Source organism: Sceloporus occidentalis, unplaced genomic scaffold, assembly GCF_023333645.1.
Source record: "Sceloporus occidentalis isolate IW3139 unplaced genomic scaffold, rSceOcc1.0.p SCAF_54, whole genome shotgun sequence".
Lineage (NCBI taxonomy): Eukaryota > Metazoa > Chordata > Lepidosauria > Squamata > Phrynosomatidae > Sceloporus > Sceloporus occidentalis.
Genome location: NW_028317034.1, coordinates 2,554,020 through 2,571,859, shown reverse-complemented (window position 1 = coordinate 2,571,859; position 17,840 = coordinate 2,554,020). Strand labels below are relative to the sequence as shown.

The 17,840-nt window shown below is 41.8% G+C and overlaps 1 protein-coding gene across 1 annotated transcript in view; it reads left to right on the top strand.

Moving 5' to 3' along the window:
• LOC149288034 (sodium/potassium-transporting ATPase subunit beta-1-interacting protein 2-like) overlaps positions 1 to 17,840 on the top strand; it is a 308,237-nt gene that overhangs the window by 275,055 nt on the left and 15,342 nt on the right. Inside the window, exon 5 of the mRNA XM_089492144.1 lies at positions 14,608 to 14,668. Coding sequence (XP_089348270.1) covers positions 14,608 to 14,668 — 61 coding nt within the window. The remainder of the gene's footprint in view (positions 1 to 14,607; positions 14,669 to 17,840) is intronic.

Genomic DNA, 17,840 nt, shown 5'->3' with positions numbered 1-17,840 from the left:
AACCCAGCTTTGCAGGTAGAGATCCACTGGAAATCACATAACAACTAAGCATTAAAGGTATAGCTAAAACCCCCTAAATTACAGGCATAGATCACAGGATGCACACCCCCAAAGCCAGCCCTGGTGTCCACACTGCCCACATAGAACCCGACCAGCACCAAGATAACATTAACAAATTACAGTCCAGAGTGAGCCAACTTTGTCCCCAAACAGCCCAGCGTGAGCCAATTTTGTCCCCAAACAGCCCGCCCTGACACCAGTACAAGCTCTGCAACACCGACACCCAAACACACACACCCCAGGAAAGGCTCTGCCACACCGACACCCAAACAGACACACCAGGACAGGCTCTGCCACACAGATACCAGGAAAGGCTCTGCCACACTGACACCCAAACACACACACACACCAGGACAGGCTCTGCCACACCGACATCCAAACACACACACCAGGACAGGCTCTGCCACACCGACACCCAGACACACACACCAGGACAGGCCCTGCCACACAGACAGACAAACACACACACCAGAAGAGGCCCTGCCACATAGACAGCCAAACACACAGATACCAGGACAGGCTCTGCCACATCAACACCCAAACATACACCAGGACAGGCTCTGCCACAACGACACCCAAACACACACACACACACACACACACCAGGACAGGGTCTGCCACACAGACAGCCAAACACACAGACACCAGGACAGGCTCTGCAACACCGATATCCAAACACACACACTCTGCCACACCTACAACCAAACACACACACCAGGAAGGCTCTGCGACACAGACACCCACATCCAAAATGCTTTTCACACTGGTTTGCTGTTTTTTTCCCCCTTGTGTATTGATGCCCCAGCCAGCCCCCCCCTTTGGTTTTAATGTATTTCCCCTCACACCCTTGTGTATTGCCCCGTGTGGATATGTGCCCCCAGCCAGCCCCCTTTGTACATTATGCCCCAACACCCTTGTGTATTGATTTATGTGATGTCCCCTCCCTTGTGTATTGATGCCCCCCTTTGCATTGTCAATGACCCATGTATATTGAACCCAACCACCCACCCCCCACCTTTGTGTATTGATTTATGCGATGCCCCAACCACCCTGTTGTGTACTTATACCCCCTAGCTACCCCCATTTTGCATTAAGTCCCAATGCAGCCCCCCCTTTTGAATATGGCTGCCCTTCTGCCTATTACCCCAAATATTTTTGTATTTTTTTAGTACTTAAGTTTTTGCTGCCATCCTTCACTGCTGCTGTCCTCCAACGTGCTCTTCTAGCTGTGACGAGGAGCTGTTCCGTGTGACTCCGCCCCCTTGAGCGGCCCATCACATTGACGAAGTGACGTGCCGCTCAAAGGGGCGGAGTGACACGGAACAGGACACTGGGCGGCACTGTGCAGGCACGCTGGCCGCTTAATGATTTTAAAGCGGCCAGCGTGTCTTACCGCCGCTTTAGGACTCACAGCCACATCGGCTGCAATGGCATCTCGGTATGCCGGCCAGTTCGGCCGGCCCACCGCGGATGCTGCTGGCATTAAAGACGGACCCTGGCGTGGCCGAATTGGCCACTTAAATGGGCGGCCGCGAGGCGGTTTAATGTAGATTCAGGGCAGCCTAGGGGGCTCAGTCACCCAATCAAAACAAGATTAGTTTGGCATGATCTTCCTGAGGCAAACCCGTGTTGTTTTTGATCTTGAAACCCATGTGACTTCAGATGTTCAACAACCCTATCCTTTAACATAGTTTCCATTAATTCCCCCAAATGTGTGCAGTTAGAAGGGGTGGTGGTTGGATTCCCCAGTCTCTATCTATGAAGAAGATTTGCAGCAGGCAGATGGTCAGTGTCATGCAGGATCTATCATTGCAAAATTGTTTCTGTGCCCCTTCTCCCAAACTAAACTGTATTGTGCTAGTGGGTACAATCTATACAAATATGCACAAACATTAAATTCAGAGAAGAAAGTGGTAAGTTGTTCAGCTACAGTATCATAATTATTGCTAGATCAGATTTAATAAGGAGTTACACAATTTTCATTCTGTACAATTTCTAATTCAATGCCAGTCTTTTGTATATTGCTGTAGGAGTCACATATGTTGCTGCATCTGGTGGCTTTTATTATCTTACTACTTGAAAATAAACAGTAATTAAATGTTGAGTATACTACTACAGGTCTTGCTCAATAGCCAAGCAAAAAAATTGCTAATCTCACATGTGCTGTTTTGTTAGTGCAAATAAGTGTAATGTGACTATATTTAAAGTGAAAAACTAAATAAAATACTGCAATGTACCCTTAAGCCAGCATTCAACATTAAGTGGTTAGGAAGGTTTAGCTTATTACAAGAACCTTTTAAACATGACAACTACAAATACTGTACAGGGACATTGTTATGTACAATAATGGACTATTCAATATAAACACTTTTATAGACTATTTTAACACACTATTTTAATTTTTATTTGGTTTTTGTATTATTCTCATTTTGTTATTTAATAACTCAAATTTGGACTGCAGCTTTACAATTTATTTTGTATGAAAGATCTAAAATCTTGTTGCTGTATCTTGTTTTAAAATACTGCTTTATAATCAGATTTTATGTAATTACGTAAACACAAAACCATGTAAACCTGAACAAGTTGGATGGGGCTTGGAAGCTATGATTGGTTTGGCATAGTTTAACCTGGAACTGTGGGAGGAAGGGAGTGTAAACTAGAATTAGTACGGGTTTAGGCTTCCTCTTCTCCTACGACAGTTAATCCTCTTACCTGTACTTTATGATATATGTGAGGTGGATAGGTTGAATCTGCTCATGTGCAGATTTACACCCCCTTATATCTAACTTTCATTATTAGTAATAAAAAAAACCATAACTTTTATACAGTGTAAACAGATGTTAAGTTGTTGTTTTCACATAAATATAATTATTACTAAATATATATAATATTAGCAGCAATTGAAAAAATACAAGTAATTCTAATCATAGATATATAAATAAAAATGTATATAAATAAAAATGTTAAGGTAAATATATTTGCTATGACATAACTGTCATCACTAAATACTGAGCCAGACATTGACAGTGGTACAACAGAACTGCCATCACTATGTACTGAACCAGACATTGATGTGGTACAGCATAGCTGCCATCAATTTATACTGAGTCAGACATTGAAGGTGGTACCACAATCAGTGATATGAGTTAAGGTGCACTGTACACCTTAACTCCTACCACTTTATGCTGAGCCAGGCACTGATGGTGGTACACAATAACTCCCATCAGTGAGGCCATCACACACACATGCTTCATGCTTTTTAGAGACACATCATTTGTCATGTAAGGAGGTAAGTGTGGTAATGGATGTTTTCAGTAAACTAGGTAAGGATCTGTAGATGGTAGCATCCACTGCAACTTTTTTGAATATAGATCACAAATAAAGAAGTAAAATTTGCATTTGGTAGTGAGTGTTGGTTAATTCATGGCTATGGAAATGGTGGCAAAAACAGGGATTTGTTTTTATTTTACACAGTACTCATATTTGGTGTAATAAGGAAGCATCTAAACAGACAGATTTTCGCAAAGGAACAAAATTTTTTTGTGAGCCTGTGAACAGTTTTATTAATAGGCATTAGGAGAGGGAGGCAATAGGAGGCAGTTAGATGAAATACTTGCCCCCCACAATATTGCATGGTATATCTGTATATTTAGAGTGATATGTACACATACCTGCAATTTAGGGAGTATGATCCCCTAACTTGCATAGGTAACAAGTGACAATATGGATTTTATGGTGGTTACTAAGACCTGGTATGAGCAAAATGATTGGGATTTTGTCATACAGGATACCTATTATACAGAAAGGAAGGAAAAAAGGCGGAGGGCCTGCCTCGCTTGTAAGAAATAGCTTAAAAAACTTTAGAATTTTGAAACAGGGTTGTCATTCACATAGGTGTGATATATAGACCCCTTTAGAGCTGTAGCTAGCTCCTTTTGCACCCTAGGCAAGAATGGAAAATTGTGTCCAACAGCTATTTTATTTACACTGCCCTTACACACTGCATTTACACACACCTGCCCATAAACACACATGTACACATACACTTCCTTTACACACGACTGCCCATATACACTGCCTTTACACATACTTGCCCATAAACACACACATACACTGCCCTTACGCTCTGCCTTTACACACACGTGCCCATAAACATGCATATACACATACACTGCCCTTACATATGACTGCCCATTAACAAACATATACACATACACTGCCCTTACACACGACTGCCCATATACACTGCCTTTACACATACTTGCCCATAAACACACACATACACTGCCCTTACTCTCTGCCTTTACACACACGTGCCCATAAACATGCATATACACATATACTGCCCTTACACATGCCTGCCCATTAACAAACATATACACATACACTGCCCTTACACACGACTGTCCATTAACACACATATACACATACACTGCCCTTACATACGCCTGCCCAAACACACTACCCATAAACACACCTGCCTATAAACAGACATATACACATACACTGCCTTTACACACACCTGCCCATTAACACACATATACACATACACTGCCTTTACACACACCCGCCCATTAACACACACACATACACTTCCATGCCCTTACACACTACTGCCCATACGCGCTGCCTTTACACACACCTGCCCCTTAACACGCATATACACATACACTGCCTTTACACATACATATGCACATGCCAGCTTACAAACACACAAATACCTACACTGCTCTTATACACACACACAAGCTTACAGACACACACACATATATATACACATACATTGCCCTTACACCCCTTTCTCCCCATCTCTTTCCTTTCTCATCTTCCATCCTCCACCTTTCATCTTCCACTCAATTTTGATAGCATGAGGTCTGTCACTCCAGGCCTCTGCTGTAGCGCTCCCTCATCAATTGCCACTGCGTAGTGATTACGGAGCATGGAAGCCGAGGTCTTAAGTGACAGACCTCATACTCTCTAATGTTGGGCCGGTTAGAGGGAGATTGTGCATCCAGTCCTGCAGCTGCTGATCGGCTGGCTGTGCGCCCCCTTGCAGCTGCGCCCGAGGCAAGTGCCTCTCACTCCTCACCCTTCCTACGCTCCTGGACCCCTTGGACAAGGAGGGGAATTTTGTTAGCTGCTGATACAGGAAATAATGAAGATGTCAATGAAAGGTAAAATTATCATTATGGGAGAGTTTAATCTAACAGATGTAGGCTAGAGAAACCAAGCAGTTGGGTCAGCTAGGAGTAGAGAAATCCTACAATCTGCAAAATGATTGTGTGTTTTAGGGATTTGGTAGAAGAGCCATCATTCAAGGAGGCTGTGATTTAGTATTTACAAAGGGCAAAGGTTGCATTGCACTGTACTAAAACTAAGGTTTAACATTTTGGAAAGGGTGATTTTTTTTCTAAAATGTAAAGATAATTAGTGGAATCCAGGAGAAATTGAAACATTAATGATATGTTCTGTTAAAGGAAAGCACTATGGTACTCAGCAAATGTGGCACATATATTGAAGGAGAAGATGCATTTATACCGAGGAAGTGCCAATGGGAGTTATGGTGTACCACTCTCAATGCCTGGCTCAGCATATAGTGATGGGAGTTATGTTGTACTACTGTCTGTGTCTGGATATATATTGATAGGAGTCATGCTGTACCACTGTCTGTGTATGGATATATATTGATAGGAGTCATGCTGTACCACCGTCTGTGTTTGGCTCACTATATAATGATGTGAGTTGTGGTGTACCCCTGTCAGACTCAGTATATACTGATGGGAGTTATACTATGCTACCTTTCGCTCAGTATTTAATGAAGGGATGCTGTACCACTCTCAAGGACTGGCTTACTATTTTTTAATGATGGGAGTTATGCTGTACTATTGTCAGTGTCTGACTTGCTATATATTGATAGGAGTTATGGTGTACCACTGTCATTGTCTAGCTCAATATATAATGATGGGAGTTGTGCAGTGCAAACATCAGTATGTAGATCACTATAGAATGATAGGACTCAACTGTCTGTGGCTGGATCTCTATCTAATAATGGGAGTTATTGTGCACCGCTATCAGACTCAGTATATACTGATGGGAGTTATACTGTGTCACCTTCAGGCTCAATATTTAATGAAGGGAGTTATGCCGTACCACCTTTAATGTCTGACTTACTATTTAATGATGGGACTTAAGTTGTACCATTGTCGGTGTCTAGCTTGCTATATATTAGAGTTATGCTGTATCACTGTCACTGAGTGGCTCAATATATAATGATGGGAGCAATGCAGTACAAAAAAAGAGAAAATATTCAGTGAGCGCAGTTGTGTGGACAAAAATGCCTTGTTGATGTCAGTTGAAGCAGATGGGCTACAGCAGCAGAAGACCACACCGGGTGCCAATTCTGTCAGCTAAGAACAGGAAACTGAGGCTACAATTCACACAGCCTCAAAATTGGACAATGGAATACTGGAAGAACGTTGCCTGGTCTGATGCGTCACGATTCCAGCTGTGACATTCAGATGGCAGGGTCATAATTTGGCATAAACATGAAAGCATGGATCCTTCCTGACTTGTATCAATGGTTCAGGCTGGAGATGGTGGTGTAATGGTGTGTGGGGCATTTTCTTGGCACACTTTGGGCCCCTTATTACCAATTGAGCATTGTTTAAACATGACAGTCTACCTGAGTATCGTTGCTGACCATGTCCATCCCTTTATGACCACAGTGTGTCCATCTTCTGATGGCTACTTCCAGCAGGATAATGAACCATGTCACAAACCTCACATCGTCTCAAACTGGTTTCTTGAACATGACAATGAGTTCACTGTACTCCAATGGACTCCACAGTCACCAGATCTCAATCCAAAAGAGCACCTTTGGGATTTGGTGGAGCAGGAGATTCGCATGATGGATGTGCAGCCAACAAATCTGCAGCAACTGTGTGATGCTGTCATTTCTATATGGACCAAAATCTCTGAGAAATGTTTCCAGCACCTTGTAGAAAGTATGCCACGAAGAATGAAGTAAGGTGTACCTAATGAAGTGGCCAGTGAGTGTATGTCAGGCTTACTATGTGCTGCATTATATCATATCTATGTCTGGCAAACTGTATACTGATGAGGGCTATGCTATAACACCTGCACATGTAAAATGGGAACTATAATACACAACCTCTAGAGTGCCAAATTCCATTGTGCCTTATATCCCATTAACCTCATGCAAAACATTTGCCCCGACCTGCACAAAATGTCAAAAGGGGATTAAATGAATGGGTTTTGGGAAATTTGTTTTACTTTTTTTTAAATTCTCTGCAGTTCTACTGTTGTTAATTTCCTCGTAATGTATCTACTTTACTTAAAATAACCTCTGTAAAGGTGATACAATTCACATGCCTGATATAGTTTATGTGCTGCAATTGTATATACCAAGGATGTATGTCAGTGTTGGTGATATAATCTGTGCCATAATAACCAGGCAAAGCTAAATTATACTAATTATGTGGGTTGGGTAGAGTGGGTGGAGCTTTCAGGGCAGTTGGTGTTGTGTTGTATGTACAATAAAGACAGACAGATCAGGCAGAAACTTCTTTATTCCATGCTCTCTCTTCCTCTCTCTCTCCTGCCCCCTCAACTAGTTGCATAACAGGACTTAAGGTAGACCATATATTAGTATTTAAGGTAGAACTTTAGAGTTTGGAAATTAACAACATTAACAGTGTCACAAATCAACATAACATTACATCACATCTTCCCCCTCAAACATTTACGCATTTAATGTGTAACAAAGTCCTCCCATATTTTAGGGTTCAATCTGCGACCGTAACTAGAGTAGGTGTCCCTTGATTCCATAGGAGTGTTCAGAGCATTCTCTCTTTCTGGAGCCGTAGAACATGCTAAACCCAGGGAGTCGGTAGTTTTATATGGTTCAGTGTTGTCCTCAGAATACAAATCAAGCTTGTCTGTTAAGGCGGGTGTGCTGGAAGCTGCAGCATCATTTGAGGTACATGTAGCAGAACTTGAAAAGTCAGGACGTAGATGACATCTGTTTCGTCTGAGTTCCTGACCCAGCCGATTCTCGATTACATATGACCTTGGGGTTTCCAATACTCGTACTATACGTGCAGGTTCCCAAGTTTTTCCATTTACTCTGTGTCTTACAGCTTGTCCTGTGGCAAGTGGTGTCAGAGATTTGGCTGATTGGTTATAATATTGCTTTTGTTTGGAAATTATTTTGTTTCGTTGCACAGCTACATGCTCGTGTGCAAGGTTCTGTGGCTGAAGTTTCTTTGGAGAAATGGGCACTGTAGTTCTCAGTGCTCTGCCCATAAGTAACTGTGCAGGAGAACATAAGCCCTCCAGAGGTGTTGCACGATAGTTCAGAAGACCCAAATGAACATCCTGCCCGGACGATTGTGCTTTCCTTAGAATGGATTTGGCAATGCCTACATATTTTTCAGCTAGTCCGTTAGCCTGTGGTAGATGTGGACTAACGGGACTGTGCTTGATGCCCCATTCGTGGAGAAAAGATTGAAATTCAGCGCTGGAGAATTGTGGACCATTGTCAGAGACAAGTTCTTCACATACACCATGCCTGGCTAGTATTGATTTGAAAGCCGAAATTACAGTGGAGGACTTCAGATCCTTCAGTTGTACTATTTCAAAGTATTTACTGTAATAGTCAACAATAATCAGGTAGTCATTTCCTTCAGTATGAAAAATATCAGTAGCCAGTCGTTGCCAAGCACGAGAAGGGATACTCCAGGGGATGAGGGGATCTTTTGTGTTTCGTCGTTGAAATTCGTTGCAGGTTTCACAAATCTTCACAAACCTCTCAATGTCAGAGTCTATGTTAGGCCAATAAACCAATTCCCGTGCCCGTCGTTTGCACAGAGCCATGCCTAAGTGTCCTTGGTGAATTTGTTCCAAAACCACTTTCCGTTGACTTCTAGGAATGAGTATACGTTCACCCATGAAGATAATGCCCTCGTTATTTGACAATTCATGTCTCACAGGCCAGAATTCCTGTAATTCTGGTGGTAGTTTTTTGCGCTTCTCCGGCCAACCATTGCACATGACCCGGCAAAGTTTTTCTAGTTGCTTGTCCAGTAACGTTTCCTTTTGAATACTTTCCAATCTGACATCTGAGACGGGTACATTGACTAAGACTGTGTGCACTTGTTCCTCCAGATCAGGTTCATCCCGTGCGTCATGTCCTGCTGGAAACACTCTGGATAGCGTGTCTGCCATTGGGATTTCTTTCCCTGGTCTGTATTTGACAGTAAGGTCATATGGTTGCAGCTTCATTACCATTCTCTGTAGGCGTGGAGGGACTAAGTTTAGTGGTTTCAGCATTATGTGTTCTAAAGGCTTGTGGTCCGTTTCCACTAATACTGGACGCCCATAGATATATTGATGAAATTTTTCACATCCGTTGACAATGGCTAGCATTTCCTTTTCAATTTGGGCATAGTTGGATTGAGCTGCCGTAAGTGCCCTCGAGGCATAGGCCACTAGGTGACCTCTTTGTGTCAGTACTGCACCCAACCCAAATTGTGATGCGTCTACTTGAATCACAGTTTACATCAAAATATTTCAAGATGGGTCCGGGCTGTTTGCTTATGGTGGCCTTTATTTTCTCAAACGTTGTTTGCATATTAGCATCCCAAGACCAGCATGCATTTTTCTTCAGTAGAGTTCGTAGAGGTGCTGTTTGTTGGGCTAAACCCTGCGAAAACTTTGACAGATAATTGAAAATGCCCAGTGCTGTTTCTAGTTCTTTTCTGGAAGTTGGTGCTTGCATTTTAATGATTGCTTGTATCTTGTTGGGATCAGGTTTTAAACCATCTTTACTGATGATATGCCCAAAGTAGCTTACCTCCTCAACACCAATCTGCAGTTTGTTCGGGTTGAGCTTCATATTCTTCTCACGACATCTCTTTAGCAAGGCAATCAGGTTCTTGTCATGTTCCGCACGGTCTTTGCCATAGACCAATAAATCATCAATTATGACTTCCACACCCTGCAGGCCTGAAATTAGCTCGTGTGATTTTTTCTGGAACATTTCTTGAGCAGATGCTACACCAAAAGGTACTCTTGTAAATCTCCATCGTCCAACCGGGGAGTTAAACGTGGTGAGGCGACTGCTGTTCTCATCTAGACGTAGTTGCCAGTACCCAGACTGTGCATCTAGTACACTGAACACTGATGCCCCAACAAGTTTGTGTGCTATGTCCTCTAGAGTGGGTAGTCTGTAATGTTCTCTCATTATTACCTTGTTCAAATCACGTGGGTCAATGCATATACGGATTGCTCCTGTGTTTTTCTTTTCCACCACCACCACCATAGAGCTGACCCATTCAGAAGGTTCTGTGACCTTTTTGATCACTCCCAATTTTTCCATCCTTGAGAGTTCTTGTTCTACTTGGCTTTGAAGCGTTAAAGGTATTTTCCTTGGTGCATGTATAACAGGGTGTGCCCCTTCTTTGATCCGGATTTTGCATATCCCTGGAAGACATCCGAGTCCTCTGAATACATCACTGAAATCATGTTTAATGCCGTGAGCTGTAAGTATGTTTTCACCGTTGTTAACAGTCATTATAATTTTGATAAGTCCAATCTCTTGGCTCGTCCGCAGACCCAGCACAGCAGGAGCCTGTGTTTCTATTACAAACACCTGTAAGTTAGTTTCAGATCCTTTATAGGCACATTTTGTATGACAATGTCCAATAACATCCAGGACCTCTCCTCCATAACCTCTTAGCTTTGGTAGCCTTTGCGTTTCGAGTTGTAATTCCTTACTGAGGAATTTGCGATATATGTGCCCTGGCACGCAATTTACCTGAGCTCCTGTGTCAATCTTAAACTTGACAGGGATCTTAGCATCCCCTAGATGTAAGGTGACCACTGCTTCATCTGCAGAGTGTTGTGTGTTCTGCACCGATGCAAGGTATATCTGTGAGCCGTCTGTGTCATCATCTGAATGGTTGTCCAAATCATCTATATTATACACTGGTCGTGTCTGTGGCTTCCTATAGCTCATTCCATTATGACACATTTTGGCAAAGTGCCCCTTTTTTCTGCATTTATTATAGGGCTGAAACAACTAATCGATAAAATCGATAATAATCGATAATGAAAATCGTTGTCAACGAATTTCATCATCGATTAATCGGATCGATTTTTATCGATTATAAAAAGAGGTTTTTTCAGAGCAAATGCTCTGAAAAACTCCTCTCCTTATATAATCCGACCTCAAACAGAGATCGGATTATAACACCGGAATCCAGATCCCCCGCAACGCTGCAGGAGACCTGGATTCCCCTCACTGTCGGCCGGTCTCTCACTTCCGTCTCTCTCCCCCTCCCATCTGCCTCCTCCCCCCTCCCATACATCACTCTGCCTCTCTACCCGGCTCCGTTACTGACAGGCACTTTCCCTGCAGCTTCATAGAAGCCTCAGTGTAAGTGAAGGTGAGTAACGGAGTCTCTGTGCGATTGCTGACAGAGGATCATCCTCTCTGATATCTGGTGAGGGTCTGCATCGCACAGACAGCCTCCGTTACTGCCCTTCACTTACACTGTGGCTTCTATGAAGCTGCAGTGAAAGTGCCTTCAGTAACGGAGCCGGGTAGAGAGGCAGAGCGGTGTATGGGAGGGGGGAGGAGTCAGAGGGGTGTATGGGAGCCACCCTCCAATACACCACTCTGGCTCCTCCCCCTCTCATACGCCACTCTGCCTCTCTACCCGGCTCCCTGGTGTCTTGTCAGAAACGGAGGTTCACAGGAGGCAGAGTGGAGTATGGGAGGGGGGAGGAGGCAAAGTGATGTATGGGAGGGGGAGGAGCCAACGTGATGTATGGGAGGAGGCAGAGTGGAGTATGGGAGGAGCCAGAGTGGAGTATGGGAGGGGGAGGAGCCAGAGTGGTGTATGGGAGGGGGAGGAGCCAAAGTGATGTATGGGAGGGGAGGAGGCAGAGTGGTATATGGGAGGGGAGGAGCCAAAGTGATGTATGGGCGGGGGAGGAGGCAGAGTGGTGTATGGGAGGGGGGAGGAGGCAGAGTGGAGTATGAGAGGGGGGAGGAGCCAGAGTGGTGTATGGGAGGGGAGGAGCCAGAGTGGTGTATGGGAGGGGGAGGAGCCAGAGTGGTGTATGGGTGAGTTATAGTGGTGTATGGGGGGTATTATGAATTTTTAGGGCATATAGGGGGTATAAGGCATATGGATATTAGGCATATCAGGGGGGCATAAACATATCTGGGGGTAAAAGGTATATCAGGGGGCTCAGTGGCATATAGGGGGTATAAGACATCGATATTAGGCATATCAGGGGGGCATAAAACAAATCTGGGGGTAAAAGGTATATCAGGGGGCTCAGTTGCATATCACTGGCATATAAGGAGTATAAGGTATATCAAGGGGCACAGTGGAATCTGGCATATAAGAGGTATAAGGCATATATGGGGGCAGAGTGGCAAGCTGGGGGTCAGATGTGCATAACTGGGGGCAGTTTGGTAAATAAAAAAATTTAAACAAGGCTTTTTTCTCAGTTTTTATTAAATATGAAAAATAGTTAACATATGAATTAATATTTACTAATAACTTTGTATTAAAACCTAGTTTGAGAAACACTGTGTTTGGGTTCTTGTAGCTTTTATTATTATGTCAGTAAAATAAGAAGGTGAATAGAGAGAGAGAGAGGCCATTGCAATAAAGAGATGAAAGTGTAAATTGTACGTTTTTTATTGCAATTTTTCTTCAATTTAAAATAATGTATTTTTTTATCCGATTAATCGATTAATCGACAAAATAATCGGCCAACTAATCGATTATTAAAATAATCGTTAGTTGCAGCCCTAATTTATTACATATTTGGCCTCTTGCAGGGCATAACATATCTTTGTAGTGTGTGTTTCCACAATATCCACAGGTTGTTTCTGTGTTCCTAGCTCTGTTTTCTCTTTCATTCCCTCTCCAGTCAGCTTTTTCTCTTATGTGACTTCTAGATTGCTTTTCAATTGCACAAGCAATTGTAACTGTGTGACCCACTCATCAACTGATTCACTGCCCCCTTGGTTCCTCTCATAGAACAGCTTTCTTTGCACTGTGGTGTTTTTTCGTGGATTACAATATTCATCACACTTTGCAAAGAGTACCTCTGTCTTTTTCTTGTCCTCTGGAGCTATGTTTCCACTTGCACACCATGCTCTGCATACATCCCGGCCTGTTTGGCCAACACTGATGAGAAAGTATGCAGCCTTTTGTTGATCAGTCCATTGTGCTGCATCAGGGCCTGCATAAACCAGCTCTATCAGCTCCTTCCACTTTGCCCAGTTCTCTGATACATTTCCAGATTCTAAATCCAGGGGAGGAATGTTTCTTGTGCTGCTTGCCATTATCCTTTAGATACACTCCTGGTGTTGTATGTACAATAAAGACAGATAGATCAGGCAGAAACTTCTTTATTCCATGCTCTCTCTTCCTCTCTCTCTCCTGCCCCCTCAACTAGTTGCATAACAGGACTTAAGGTAGACCATATATTAGTATTTAAGGTAGAACTTTAGAGTTTGGAAATTAACAACATTGTCACAAATCAACATAACATTACATCACAGGTGTGGTAAGTTTTTAAACCTGTAAAGCTGCAAAGTGTCCCTGAAATAGTTTTTAAAAATGTTGACAACTATGCCGTCCCACCTGCTTTGAGTTTTATACTTTTTTAAATAAATGGAGCCCATAGATACTCATAGTATCAGTGTTTTCTGTGATTAGCATTAGAGAAAATAATAGAATAGCATGAATGTAGTAGATTGCATGTTTGATGTTCTGTTTATGTGAAACAGCACCTTTAATTACCTACATGACATTGTTCTCCAGGTTTATCAATGTAGCTTGTACTTTCATGTCTCCACAGGTTTTTTTAATCTCAATAAAATATCCAATTATCAAATAGGGTAATATCTCAGTTGAGGTGAACAAATGGCAGTTATTGACAGAAGCTATATTGATTTTCTATATAAACCCGACTATAAAAACTTTGTTATGAAAATAACAGTATGTTAGAAGTTTATCCGTTTATCTGCAATTTATGTACTTTTTTCAGTTTGATCAATAAAATGTTCATTGATGTGTGGCACCTTTTAAATTCCCATTTTCTAATTGAGATGTAATCTCAATTTCTTGGATTCATACAAAGCAATATATCATTAGGTTGGTTTGGAAAATAAGAAAATATAATGCTGTGGTGCTTCTCTGAACAGGTATTTTAGAATTCCAGTGTTCTTAATTGAGGTTTGTATGGCACAGTTCTGTTCATTTTAGGTGTCATATAACAATGTCCCATATTTCATAGCCTATGCTTGTGTCTTACTAAATTGCTCTGCTGTGGTTAAAAAGGTAATTTATTACATTATAATAATGTATCCATGATGACAGATTAATATAATATGCCTTGATATACATGATATAATGTTTTTAATTTGGCGTTTTGGTAAAATTTAAGAAGTAAACTATGCAGCATTTGCCTTATGTTATATTTTTCTGTATTTTGCAGCTTGCTGGATTCATCTATGCTTGTTATGTTCTGAAATGTATCTCTGAAGAAGAAGACAGTTGTAAGTATCATAACAAATACAAAAATACTGTCACTGTAATCATAAACGCAACAAGTTGTAGCTCATGTGGGTACATACTCTTCACACTTGGAAAACAGACACTAACTCAACACCCAACCACATCATTTCCCAAACAGCCACTCCCAACCTGCAGGAACAATATGTTTGGGCTCCAAAGGCGTATCTGAAGAATTTGGCACCCAGGGCGAATCCTGTATGTGGCACTCCCCTAAATTTTGGCAAGAATATTTCACAAATTTGTAAACTATATGTCAACTGGAAAAAACTAGAAATCTGAAAAAATAATTTAAATTAGAAATAAATTAAATAAGTTTTAATAACATTTACTGAAAAGTATTTTACAGCACAACTCCTATCACTATATACTAAGTCACCTAACATGGGCCCACAGCTTACCACTTGCGTGCATACTGTGTGAGGAAGCTCTCTTTTCATGCCCAGTGAAAGAAGAAATCTGGGCATGAAAAGAGCCCAGTCAAAGAAGAAATCTGGGCATGAAAATCTGTGCACAGTGTACAGCGGAAAGCTGCATACCCGCATTAGACTGCCGTTTGGTTTCCCCATAGGTGGCACCCCCTGATGAGTAGCACCCAGAGCAGACCACAACCCCTGCCCCCTGCTTAGGTATGCTACTGGTGGGTTCACTTTGAGGATGAAAAAGATTCACAGTCTACATCAGGAAGCGATGAGAGGACTATTTTTCCAGCCTGAGGCTATAGACATTTTAATTCTTTTTAGTAAAAATAATGGAAGCTTCCATAAGTTTTCATTTAAAAAATAATAAATAAGACGATGGGTGTATCAAGTAATACCTTGGGTATTCTAGTCTGAGGGCCAACCAGGGGCTTTACCATAGATTCCATATACTACCATTCAAAAGTTTGTGTTCATTTCTTGTCCATTAAAATAACATTAAGTGCATCAGCAATATAGTGTAAATGTTGTTAATGTTGTAAATGACTACTGTAGCTGGAAACGGATGATTTTTAATGGAATGTCTTCATAGGCCTAAAGAGGCTCTTTATCAGCAGCCATCACTCCTCTGTTCCAACGGCATGTTGTGTTTGCTAATTCAAGTTTAAGTTTCAAAGGCTAATTGATCATTAGACAAACAATTGACAATTATGTTAGCACACCTAGAAATGTCCTTGTTTTCCATGAAAACAGCTAAGTGGCCCCAAAGTTTTGAATGGTGAAGAGTGTATCTTTACTGTTATTTCTTTAAATAAGTTTCTCCTTTGTTGGATATTGTTTAAGGGATACTTGTACTTATAAGCAGATCCCCAGAGAGCTGCCTGTATCGTTCTTGAACATTTTTATAAGGTCATCATGTTCTCTCATGCCTATAAAAAAATAAATTCCGTACCCTTTCATCATACAGTGCTGTGAGAAAGTATTTGGCAATTTTCTATTTTTGCATATTTTTCACACTTACAGGTTTCAGATCATCAAACTAATATTAGACAAAGATAAACCGATAAAAACAAAATGCAGTTTTAAAATGGTGATTTAATGTATAGAAGAAAAACGGCTAACCAGCCCTGGCCATATGTAAAATGATCATTGCCAAATTAGTAACTAAATCAACCAGTTAACCAAATTTAATTAATAATTAGGTTCAATTTTACTAGACATACCCAGACATGATTACTGCCAACCCTGTTGAATCTAAACATCAATTAAATAGAACATGTCTTGCCAAGTGAAGTAGGCTAAAAGGACTCAAAAAAACAGCACATGCTGCAATCTAAAGAATTTAAAGAACAGATGAAAAACAAAGCCATTGACATATATCAGTCTGGAAAGGATTACAAAGCCATTTCTTGAAAAAAAACATCTTGACTTGCCATAATTGATGATAATAATTGAAAGGAGAATGTCTGGCCATCAGTTTGTGACCTTAACCTCATGTACAGTTGGGTTATGCAAAAGAGTATCATAGGAAATTTGTGGAGTTGTGAAAACATGAGTTTAAATGTCTTTAGCCTAGGTGTAAACTTTTATGGTTGCATTAATTCAATTTAAATTGATACTTAAGGGTCATGTTCATACCTGGGAACTTCTTCACTCTGGCTACCTGGAGCCTTCCCTTGTGGGACACAGCCAGGACTGCCCACGCTTTGGGCGGTCCAGCCGATGTCTGTGAGAGTTCCCACTGTCGTTCTTGCTGATGAGTGGGGAGCGGGCCTGTCAAGATCCTGCTCTTGCGGCCCAGAAGATTATTCGGGTGTTGACCTGGAGAACCAGAGAAGAGGTGCTTCACCTGGAGATCTCAGGGTCAAACCTGGAGAGTTTCCAGGTATGGTCATGTGCAACAAAGCACCCATGCCAAATAAAGACTCAATAGACCTGTGCATTTATACTGTGCTTGGTGTTCAAGGCTGCTGCAGCAAGTGCGCATTTCTTAACCCCTTAACGTCCATTTCCGGGTCAGGCACGTCATGCAAAACGGTCACTTAACGACCTATGACGTGCCTGACACGTCAGGAGACTTAATCAACGATCACTTTCTAAGCTTAAACGGTGTTGCTGTAATGCCTCGATGTCGAGGCATTCAGCAACACCGAGATCGGCATCATGGGCCATGTCTGGCCCCTCCCCGGGGCGTCAACATCCGCCATACATTGTATGGCGGCAGACACCCGTTTTAAAAGCGTTTAGGAGGCGATCAACGATCACCTCCTAAACTTCAATGGTGTCGCTGGAATGCCTCGATCAGGAGGCATTCAGCGACACCAAACACTTACCCCATGACACTTACGCTCCGGAGAGCGGTCACAGCCGCCACTGCCAGTGATCTTCACCATCCGCAAGATGGCGGCCGCCCGGTAAAAAAAATAATGAAGTTGAAAAAGTTTGCTAGATGGTCTCCAGACCCTCTAGAGAACTCTGGCTCCACTTGCAGGTTGAATACAGGTACTGCATTTAACCATACAAGTCAATGGAGCCCAGCTTTCTAATCACATAGTGATTAGTAAAATATTTTAAAAAAAAAAGGAAAAAAAGAAAAAGCTTAAAAAAAACATGGTAACATTTAAAAATTATTATGCATCAGAGGAACTATCCAGTTCCAGCAAAATGTAAAAAAAAAATCCAAAAAGAGTAAAATAAATAAATTTAAAAAATAAAGTTTATTATTATGAGCAAGTGC